General features: G+C 48.5%; 1 protein-coding gene across 1 annotated transcript; it reads right to left on the bottom strand.

The window, feature by feature from the left end:
* Positions 1–5717: 5717 nt before the first annotated feature.
* On the bottom strand, positions 5718–11435 carry LOC136476896 (protein arginine N-methyltransferase 2-like). Its single transcript, XM_066474870.1, has 2 exons — positions 10725–11435; positions 5718–6138 (listed from the first exon to the last, which is right to left on the bottom strand). Exons 1-2 carry the CDS (start codon positions 11404–11406, stop codon positions 5825–5827), a joined length of 996 nt encoding a protein of 331 aa, XP_066330967.1. The 5' UTR covers positions 11407–11435; the 3' UTR covers positions 5718–5824.
* Between the last annotated feature and the right edge of the window lie 112 nt (positions 11436–11547).

Raw genomic sequence — 11547 nt, 5'->3', positions numbered from 1 at the left:
GTATTCAACGAAATTTGACGGTCACTCACCGTAGAACCTATTGCTGGTACGCACGGGGCGCTAGGAGTTAGGACGGTGGGGCAAGGTATGGTGGTAAAGGTGGACACATAGCCTCTCCGGGTGGCATAGGAGAAGAAAGGTGTACTTGTGAGTTGTGAAGGTGTGTTGGCGATACTTACGTATGGCCAGGTCACTCGGAGTCGGAGCCACAAGTTTGGTAGAGTACACAGAGGAGCTTGGAGAAAAAAAAAATCACCCTAGATCCCATAAACGTGTCAGCCTGTTAATCTTGTCATCTGGCACTACTACGGCAATGGCCAATCATCGTCATCGATCAATATAGTACAGTACACCTCGGCAAACTCCGGCCCAGCTCACAGTTTGCGATGATAAGCGGACTTTTTTGGTTGTGCACCCACTGCACGGGCCGGGGTACGTGGCCGAGTGGACAGGTGTTGGATGGCCGCTGCTTCTAGAAAGCGCAGCGCAACGAACGTCAAAGCTGACGCGACCGGGAGACATTGCCGCCCCGTCGCCCCGTGACGACTGCACTGGCGTTAGCGAGTCCGAGTCCGAGTCCGAGTCGGGCGGCCGGGCGGCCGGGCGGTGGGTGTGGTGGGGGTCCAGCCGGGCCGGCGGGGTCCGGTCTCGCTACACGGAGAGAGGGGAGACACACAACTTGGCATTGGCCATTGGGTACGAGGAGTATTCTACCGTTAGGCACAGTGTCCGTGTGCGAGTGCGAAATGTCTTCGCCGAACCTGATCGATCCAGCGCGGTGGCCCGCAGCTGTACGTGTACGCGCTCGTGAACTCTAGCTCGTCCCGTGGGCGGGGATGCTTGGCCAGGGCCTGGGGGCAAGCCGGCAGCCGAGTAAAGAGGGGCAGGTCCATGCGCGTAGCAGCGTAGGCACGAAGACGTCGCACGGCACACGGGCATCGCACATGCACGCACGGCCCTGCTTTGCCTTTGTGTGACGCCCATATTGACCTGGCGGCGCTGGTGGTGGCTTTTGCATGCATTGAGTGATCCGTCAAGGCGCCTTGAGATGGGGGCCTGGCCTGGGGCTGCCTCCGCAGGTGGCCCTGCCGGGCTAACCAACCAGCCGTACCGGGTCGGTGAAGACCACACACACGGGCAGGCATGTCCCTATCACGGGGAGGCGCAACCAGCCTGCCCCTACTCGACTGTCCTGGCTCTTGCTCCTGACCGCGCGCGTCGCTCCCAACAAACGATAGACGGTCGCAGCTCACGGGTTCTATAGGAACTAGCAGGAAGGTCCGCGCAGTTGCGCGGGCTAGGAAGCATCACAGTATGCAATTTTTTCATTATAAGTACCTGAGGTGTCATAACGGTTCTACGTCTGTCCTCATGGAGACGTGGGCTGTTGTTATGAACAATATTGAACACTTACAATCAAGGACGATGTACTGGGGCGGATCCAGGAAATATTTTAGGGGGCTGAACAACACTGCTGTTCGATCTTAAGTGTTCGATCTTAAGTGATCCGGGAAATATTTCAGGGGGCTGAACGACACTGCTGTTCGATCTTAAGTCTCAGCCCCCTGCCCTCCTACACTATAGAAATTTGTCTAAAAGTTCATGGGGGCTCCCCCGCCCCACCGTTGGATCCGCCCCTGACAACCGTTGGATCTGCCCCTGACGATGTAGAAGAGGTTTTCCCTGGACTGGTGTTCGCCATGGGCATGCGAGCTGTTGTGTGGATTGGCACATAAGGAAAATGTTTCAAAGGACGTACCCAGTGCAGAGAGCTCCCGCTCTGTGCGGGGTCTGGGGAAGGGTGTCAGTGACAAGCCTTATCCTCGCCTGCGCAATACGAGGAGACTGCGACTCGAACCCGGGACCTTTCGATCATAGGCTGTAAGACTCTACCGCTTACACCAGGTCCGCCCTACGTAAGGAAAAATGTTTTAGTAGGTAAATAATATTTCTGATTAAAATGGTACGCCATAGATAATCCTAGTCGTACAGCTGACCACTGTATAAATTGATTTAAAATGATTGTAATGCATACCACATCATGAAGAAATGATTAATTATATTATATGGCACAGATTCATATGGATCCTCTAACTAAAGAGGATGGAATCATAAATGACATTGGTAGGGTGATGGCAGCAAAGCGCATATCCAAAAATGGGGGCACTAAGGTGCGTTTAGTTCCTCTCATTTTGCAAAAAAATTCAAGATTTCTCGTCACATCGAATCTTTAGACGCATGCATAAAGCATTAAATATAAATAAAAAATAAAATTAATTACATAGTTTAGACGAAATTCATGAGACGAATCTTTTAAGCCTAATTAGACTATGATTGGACACTAATTGCCAAATAACAATGAAAGTGCTACAGTACCGTTTCGCTAAAAAAACGTCAACTAAACAAGGCCTAATGCTGTGTTGTAGGGACATCATTTACAAAAAGGACCTATACAGAGTCCACTTATATATCTATACACGGATTGTTGGTTCATAGTCCTATAACTAGTTAGGGTTGGATATCAAGCCAGCTCGGGTCCAGTTCAAGCTGGCTCGTTAAGCTAACGAGTCAGCTTGGCTCGGTTGGTTAATATTATAAGCTAGAGGGGCAGCTTAACTCGTCTCATTAGCAAGCTCGTGCTGACTCGTTTAGCTCACGAGCTACTAAAAAAATAGAACACACATGTTTATAATGTTCATACCACAATAATTCCAGAATATGACGTCCAACATTATGCAACCATACATAATTAATACATATCAAGTTTATCAAAAGTATCAACCATGTAACATAGTTAGTCCATCAATGATCTATGCAGTTCCAGCATACTTACTGGTTGCTTACCACTATAGACTTAGAAAAGTCCACAAATTCAATGTCAGCATCATCTTCTCCCTGAAAAACAATCCATAAATCAACATTTAAGTAACACAACAATTATAAAATCAAAATTCATATGAAATAACTAAAAATAAGGATTACATATCAATGGAATAGGTGTACACTTCTAGGTCAATATCATCATCTTCTTGATTCATGGTCGTGGGCTGATAAGCCTCAGCTTGTGAGCAGCTCGCGAGCTGGCTCATTAAAACAGCGAGCTAGACTTCCAGCTTAGCTCGTGAAAAAGTTAAAACGAGCCGAGCCGAGCCGAGCCGAACACGAGTCGAGCGAGTTGGTGAGCCACGAGTATTTTGTCCAGCCCTACGTACAACGGTACACATGGCCCGCACAGCAAGGGCGCCGAATTCTCTGCAAGTAATATATATGTGTGAAGGAATACTGATAAAAGAGGAAGTGTTGGCGGTGTGTCATGGAAGAGCAGTGCTGGTTGTTTGGCCGGTAAATTAAGAGCACGTACCCTTTTTTGCTCCGGGAGCTATTGTCCTGTTTGTTTGTGTTTGTTTGGCTGATAAGTCATGGCTGAAAATACTGTTGGCTGATTTGGTGTGAGAGAAAAGTACTGTTCGTTGACTAAAAAATATAATGCGGCTTTCAGCGGCAATGAACGACCCTGGGCGTGGCATATGTATTGCAAAGAAATAACAGAGATTGGTCAGTATGACGACATACGTGGTCTGTGCTGGCATAGCTTGACGAATTTTACTGACTATAGGAAGAATCATCCTACTGATTGTAAAAAAAATATTTAACAGGTCATAGAAGAAGCAGGCAGTAGTCTCAGCATGGTTTGCAAAAATGTGAAACTTGACATCAGAGACAGGAAAGCATTAGATATGATATACATAGAAGTAGGCAACATCACAGGGGAGTAAATATTAAATTCTAGAATCACCTAGCCGGTCGCCTGACCTGGCGTGTTTGTGAGACTGCCATTCTCGAATCCGAAGGTGACATAGAGGAAGCGTCACAAATTCTAGAATCACCTAGCCGGTCGCCTGACCAGGCGTGTTTGTGAGACTGCCATTCTCGAATCCGAAGGTGTATCGGAAAGGGAAATTAATGAATGCCTCTGTATATGCCTATGAAGGCAAACACTGAATCAGCAAAGCAAATGGAAGCAGCAGCGTTGAGAACGACAACATTACCTATATGTGGCTCATCAACATGAGCAGGCCCGCGCTTACGGCCTTTAACCATAACTGAAGGAACTACGCCACCGGCAGTGGGAGGGCGACGAACAGCACAGTATGCAGACTGATAGAGTGTTTGAAATAGCAGGCTGTTCTCACAGCTAGTGGATGAAGAGACCTATTAAACTCTGCATGTTTCTTTGATGGAACAGTAAACATATTTCCGTTCGAATCATTTTCATCTCTGATATGGCCTCCAACAGCGCAGACCCTGTACATAGTGCATGCAAATGACATTTGCATATCAATACTAAGAGTACTATAGAAGGTAGCATCAAACTCTTTGAATGAAACCTGTACTGCCTAATTAGAACTGATGTAAAAAAAAATCAAACTCTGCATCCCTGTAAGCCCGTATCTCTTTGTTGATTAAAATTGGACTTCATCAAGAGTCAGCTCTAAGTCTGTGTCTCTTTGCCTTAGTAATCCCTTAGTGTATGTTGTTCGCTGATGATGTAGGGTTAGTGGACGAAAGCCAGGCGAGAGTAAATAGGAAATTAGAGTTATGACGGCACACCTTTGAGTCTAAAGGTTTTAGATTGAGCAGAACTAAAACCGAATACATGAGATGCGACTTTAGCAGAGTTGTACAGGAAGAGGGAGATGTGAGTTTGGAAGATAAGTAGTGCATAAGAAGGATACCTTTCGGTATCTGGGATCGATGCTAGAGAGGGATAGAGATATTAATGCGGACGTTAGCCATAGAATCAAAGCAGGCTAGATCAAGTGGCGATAAGCTTATGGCATTCTCTGTGATAAGAGGGTATCACAAAAGCTTAAAGGCAAGTTTTATAGAACGATGATTAGACCAGTTATATTGTATGGAGCAGAATATTGACCTACAAAAATTTGACATGTTCAACAATAGAGTGTTGCATAATATTAACCTACAAAAATTCGATAAGTTCAACGACTGAACGTCGCATAAATACGTATCTTCTGAGCACCTGCACGGCGGCGGAGAGCGAGAGCGGAGAACCCATGCCTCCTTCACGGGAACGTGCTAGTAATACACTAATACTACGCGTTGGTCAATTGTCGTCGATAAGGCCGCACACAGAAAACCGGGAGCGGAAGAAAGAATCACCACGCTCCATCGAGTTTTATCTGCGTCGTGTAGCTATTGCGACATCCATCGAGCAGACGATGGAAAGGTCTTGCACAGGATCCCCTCACAACAACCAACTTGTTTCGGGAGGACAAAGCTGCGTGCGTCCAGAACATGAAAAGGCATGGAAAACCAAGGCACAGAGGCTGTAACTATCTGAAAAATAAGATCAGTTCCACAACAACGACATGCACCGCAGAGTCTGCACGGCATCGACGAGACCGACCGTTCCAGCTTTGAAGGCTAGTCAGACACCCAGACCACCCTCCACTGACCCAGGCACTCAGGCAGTAACAGTGACCCAGTGGCGGCCACTCGATGCGAAAACCACGAGTCGGCAGTAGGTGAGTTGGAAGCCTATTCAGAACCACACGGTCCAGACAAGGGAAATGATTGCCAGGGAACCAAATTCCCACGAGGATTCTTTTTTATGGACCACGAACGCACGAATCAGTAGCATACAAAACGGCAAACCAACACATGCGGAAAGAAAGTTCGGCTCGTGAAAATGAAACGGTACTAATTTGTAACACAGCGTGCCTGAACAAATGTAGCAGCTCAAAACAGACAACAAGCGTCAGACGCAAACTACAAATACCCCATTACTACTTTGACAGAATTTTCACTCTGATTCTGATTCTGACTGGCACGCAGGGAGGTAGTAGGTATCCAGTTGCCAGTATTTCTGCTTCACGCCCTTCCAAACTTCTTCCGCCAGGCAATCTTTGACCGGCAAAGGGATGAACTGCGTCGAATACCCCAGATTGGCTAGCTCTAACGCGACAAGCTGGCAGTACACGGCGTGGAAGAACGCATTGTCGCCGCAGAGGCCATTGAAGTATGAGTAGATGCCTCCGGGTTTCAGTAGCTTAGGAAGGTGTTGGTGGAACTCTCTCATGTCCTCGTAGTATTCCCCGTATGTGTCAAAAAATATGCCTGCACATGTAAGAAAACAATGGCATTAGAGAAGATTTCCGTACTATGGTTTTCATGGCTGTACTCGAGGAAAGTCAAGCTATTTTATGGTAGTATCCATTCTGAGCGTGAATTCATATTCATCTCTGACGGTAAATAGATGATAACTTTTGCTTGATTATAAAATCAAAAGGAAATGGTTATCGCATTGACAGTTAGTTAGTTACATATCAATTTCAGTTATCATAACAAATACTATAACATAGTTGGTTGCAGGTTCCTTTCTTCCTTCCCTTTGATATTTTCAAAGATAAAAACTAGGTAAATGGTCTATGTGCAGTTCAAAGTATCAGAGATGGCAAACTGCACATGGTTTGAAATATCCGAAACTAGATTCATAGAGGACATATGTGCTCATAATTCAACAACTTATCCACAGAGGATGGTGACTAGGGTTTGAAATCAATCAATTGTCATGCACTGGCCTACTTCTATTTGAACATATATTATTCATCACTCAAGTTATCTATGCTCATAAACGAAGTATAAAAAACATGATGTTGAAATATGCATCCACAGCGTTAGAATGAACTCAAGAAGATGCAAATCACTTATTTAGAACAGGTCTGCTACACTAAAACAAATAAATCACTGTATGACACTTGAAGAAAGGATTACAAACACAGTGAAGACAAAGGGTTTTGCTTATAAGGAATGCTTGGGTGTTGACGGGTTCTGTTGTTTGGTAGGGAGCAATGCTGGTCCAGGTGCTTGTGCTCTTAATATAAGAAGAGCAACAAGGAAAAAGGAGGAGAAAGAGACATGGAGAAAGCGAAGTAATATAAAGAGTAAAATGCACCACAGGTCGATTAACTTTTGGAGAGGTGTCATCTAGGTCCATCAACTTTCAAAGTGCATTTTCGGGTCCTTAAACTTTCTATGTTGTGCATTGCAGGTCCATAACCATTCAGTTGCTTGATAATTTTTCATTGAACCCCTTCACTTGAATAACTCTATCTCAAAATAGCCCTCACGAAGAACATCGGTGCTGGCAACCACGCCGTCGCTCAGTGAGCGTGCGGGGCCAGCCACGTCGCCGCGCCAGGTCAAGAACGCCATAGCGCCGCAGGCAAGCAGGATGGCGGTCGTGCGGGGCCAACCACGCCACCGCCGTTTGAGCGGGACGAGCGGGTGGCCACGTCGCCGCTGGGCGGGCGGGCAACCACACGGGGCCCACCACGCCACCGATGGGCCACCACCCTGTCCTTTGAGTCACGGATCCTCTCACAGAGGAGTACGCACGTGGATGCCCCGAGGAGTGCCTCCATGTTCCGCTTGGCGCTCTCCGTCACGTCGTCGTGCAGCGCTGCCTCGAGCGCATTCTGCATAGCCTCGGCCTCGTGCACCTCTGCTTCGCGTTCTCCAGCGCGTTCTGCATCCACGACGTCACCCAATCACGAGCGTCCGAATCCTTGTGCGGCTGTGCCACTGCCTCCGCCTGCATCGTCTCGGCCTGGCACCTCTGTTTTGCGTTGATGAGCCACATGAAGTAGATAGGGTAGACAACACGTACCGCTACGCTGATATGAACATTCGGGATAGACGGTGCCGGCGAGCGTGGCCACCTGCGCCACACGAGGTGCACCATGCCATTGTTGATGTATGCGTTTGGATACTATCCGCATCGACAAAGTCGGCGTGGCCCCTGCCAGGTCGAGGTCCCCCGTCCCCATGTATGCCACTCTGCCTAAGAAGCTGCTGCACTGCTGCAGTAATGTGGATCGGAAAAGCAGTCAGCTTGTTGGTTCTAGCGACGTACTCCTACTAGGAAGCAATTAGCAATTAGCTTCAGGGCTGCATACATACGGTGTCATTGTCGCTGGCCACCCACTGGCACTGTTAGTCTTGGAACGGCGGTGAACGCCGACTGCGACGACAGGACGCCGGGGACGAAGGAGTCAAGCTCACGAACTCACACAAACACAACGCGAACTCGTGTAACACTTGGGTGTTTTGGTGCTGCGATGAAGCGGCAGCTTTTCTGTTCTTCTATTCTTCCTTTTATTGGGAATTACAGCAAAGTCATGCCTGGCCAGTGGCGGCGTGGCTGTCCGGCTGAGCAGCCCGACCACCCAGGCTCCGGCTCGCCTAGCTGTGGTGTAGCAGGCCCGTCCTAGTGGCGCGCGTGGCTGCCCAGTGCGAACGACTGCCCGGCCGCTAGCACGGCAGTGCCGTGGCTGGCACACGCAGCTGGCTGCCCACTTGCCTGGCGGCAGCATGGCACAGGCGCCTGCCCGATCCCATGGCGTTGTTGGCCTGGCGCGGCGGTGTGGCTGGCCTGTGCGACCGCCTGCACACTCGCTGAGCAACGGCATGGCTCCCAGCGCCGATGCCTGCTCATGTTCTCCATAAGGCTATTTTGGGATAGAGTTATTGAAGTGAAGGGGTTCAATGAAAAATTACCAAGCAACTGAACGGTTATGGACCTGCAATGCACAACATAGAAAGTTTAGGGACCAAAAAATGCACTTTGAAAGTTGATGGACCCAGATGACACCCCTCCAAAAGTTAATGGACTTGTGGTGCATTTTACTCTAATATAAATAGACAGGTTTCCAGGTTCTGTTTTCACAGTTTCCCATTGCATGTTGACTAAAATGTACACACATCACATTTGTTTATAAGTATTGCAGTGTCTTCTAAGTTCCTATGTTTTCTCAACTACCAATTGCAGTGTTTTTGTATTCTTTTTCGCATTTATGCATTCTAAACAGGCCTTATGGCCTAAACACTAACCAACTGTTCTTATTTGGACTAGCACAACCACCACCACGACCACCGTGCCCAAAAAAATGGTTACTTCAATGGATGAAGAAAGATGCCCAAAAAATAAGAGTAAGATTACTAAAATAAACAAAGGTTCACCTTTTAAATAAGTTTCATCAAAAGAAAACAGTAGCTCTGTGCATACTGTTGCAAATTACCCCACCTGAGTGAAGCTAAACAAGGTTTCCAAGTGCCACACAGAGCCATGAAACGGCTGTTTGCAACATAATACTCATGTGGTAAGCACTTCTATAGACGCCTTCCAATGTAAACATGTATTCAGAAACTATCTAGACGCACACTTTTCCTGACAAAAGGTCCAAAATTACCTACTCCGAAAACTTTTAGAAGCACTAGCTTGAAAACTTTGAATATACTCCCTCCAGTCAATAATAGCTGATGTTTGTGAGATTCTGGAAAAGTGCACCAATACTTGACTGTGGATAAAATTTGGCCTAATTAAACGTATCATATCCATTCATGCCCTGCATCCCTATGAGCTCCATGTCCCGTCCTGTGACAGCCACCATCTCCACGGCTGACAGCGGCAGTCCCTTTCCTCCGAACATGCTCCTCTCAGTATCCTCAGGTACAGCTCGGAATGAGCAGTAGTTGGCTAGCGCAACATCTGGGGTTCACACAAAGATTGCCTGGATGAGGCCGCTTGTGGAGACAGCTGAATATTGTCACCCAGAATGTCCTGCTTCCATCTCAGGTACAAGCTTACTGGTGAAAGTCCTTATCTTGAGCATCCCACTCTCCACTCATTCATCTTTCCTCCTTTCCTTTCAGATCTGAGGTCCAGCCGTGATGGAGGTCCGAGCTTCTGTGAGGGCATCGATGGAGGCCAAGGAGTTCTTAACGGTGGTGAAGCATGCTGTACTCTGATGGACTAGGTGAGGAACATGAGAGTCATCCAGACAGGATCCATGGTCTCCGCAATTCACTCTCTCAAATCAATGTTAGATGGCCATCCCTTTGGCTGAGCACAACAGCATCAGCGGATGAGGTGAACACTGGGAACCAGTGACATTAGTGGATGCGGTCACTGGGCAGTGGGCACCAGTACTGGTGGAGTCATGCCGGTGGATGGCGGGAACAGCGATGTGAGAAGTCACATTCAACGGGGAAGAACAGGGAGAGTAATTGAGGAATGGTCAGACGGGGAAGCACCAGAACCAACTGGAAAACTAAAGTATCATCTTTGATACTAATAAGCATCAGCATAAGCTTCTTTATCATTCATTGAAAACAATGAATCTTAACATCACCAAATCCTATGTCATTCTACAGAACATTACTCCAGAAAGGCCACAGACACAGAGAAAACTATTGTTAGATACTACCAACTTCTTCATGCTCCTGAATTCCTGCTAGAGCATGCCAAGGATAATGCAACCTATGGAAATTTCACCTGAGACATACTCCAGAAATTTCCTATCTTCAGCTTTTGCCCAACTTCTCCATACTCTTGAATCCCTACTAGGCATACCATGGATAATGCAACCTATGAAATTTCACTTGAGAGATACTCCCAAAAAATTTCTATCCTTCAGCTTTTGCACAACTTCTCCATACTCCAGAATACCTACTAGGGCATGGCGGCATGCAAGGATAATGCAAACCTACGGAAATTTCACCTAAGACACCTAGAACTAGGACATTCAGCAACAGAAAACTTACCCCCAGTCCCCAGACAAGAAAGCATTTAGCATTGCAACATCGATGACCAAACATGACAACACTGAAATGAATAAGCAAAGGCAAAAGATATGTTATACCGTCATAAGATCCGAGCTGCGGCATCACGTCCTGCCATCGGCCGAACACGATTCTGACGTTCTTCTTCTCGCCCCACCCGAGCTTGAGCATCCGCTCGTACACCTCTGGGTGGGCCTCGACGATGGTGTGCTCCTCGGGCTCGTACCTCTGTATCGCCTCGTCCACCAGCCCCATCCCGAACCCCACGTTGAGCACCTTGCCACCGCCTTGGCACACCGCCTGCGCGTGCGCCTCCATCAGCGGCCGCTCCCACGCCATCATCACTGCCTTGCTCTCCGCGTCCATCACCCTCTCCTCGCTAAACGAGACCCTGGATTCGAGGTAGCTCTCGGCCGGGGCACCGTCCGAGGCGTTCGCGGGGACCGCTTGCCGCCGCGCGACGGTGCCAAGGACGAGCTCGGAGCGGAGGGCGTGGTCGAGGAGGATGTCGTAGGTGTCGGGGTCCGAGGCTAGGTCCCCTGCTGAGAGGCCCGAGGGGGAGAGCGCGTTCCAGGGCGCACCGCAGTCGAGGAGGAGGCGCGCAACGCCGGCGTGCCCCCCCGCGGCCGCGTGCATGAGCGGGGTCAAGCCGTCGGCATCGAAGTGGGTCGCGTCAGCTCCTGAGGCAAGGAGTTTAGCGACTTCCTCCTCTTCACCGGACTTCGCCGCCGCGCAGAGCAGCTCCTCCGGCGCCGCCGCCATTTTTTGGGTCGAGCAGTGGTCAGTGGAGGCTCCCCTTTTCTCGCTTTCTGAGGTTTTAGCTCACCAGCATTGGGCCTTATGACTTCTCATTAAACCAATGTCGGCCCAATCAGTTCACCAGGTTTAAAGCCCATATGCCTC

This window comes from Miscanthus floridulus, chromosome 1 (genome assembly GCF_019320115.1).
Source record: "Miscanthus floridulus cultivar M001 chromosome 1, ASM1932011v1, whole genome shotgun sequence".
NCBI classification, from domain to species: Eukaryota; Viridiplantae; Streptophyta; class Magnoliopsida; order Poales; family Poaceae; genus Miscanthus; species Miscanthus floridulus.
Note: the sequence above shows the minus strand (reverse complement) of the source record. Positions and strands in the feature narration are given on the sequence as shown.

Coding starts and splice junctions, on each gene's coding strand:
- LOC136476896 (XM_066474870.1), bottom strand. CDS start 11,406: ATGGCGGCGGCGCCGGAGGAGCTGCTCTGCGCGGCGGCGAAGTCCGGT. Junction 6,139..10,724: donor GCAGCTCGGATCTTATGACG/GTATAACATATC, acceptor TTACATGTGCAG/GCATATTTTTTGACACATAC.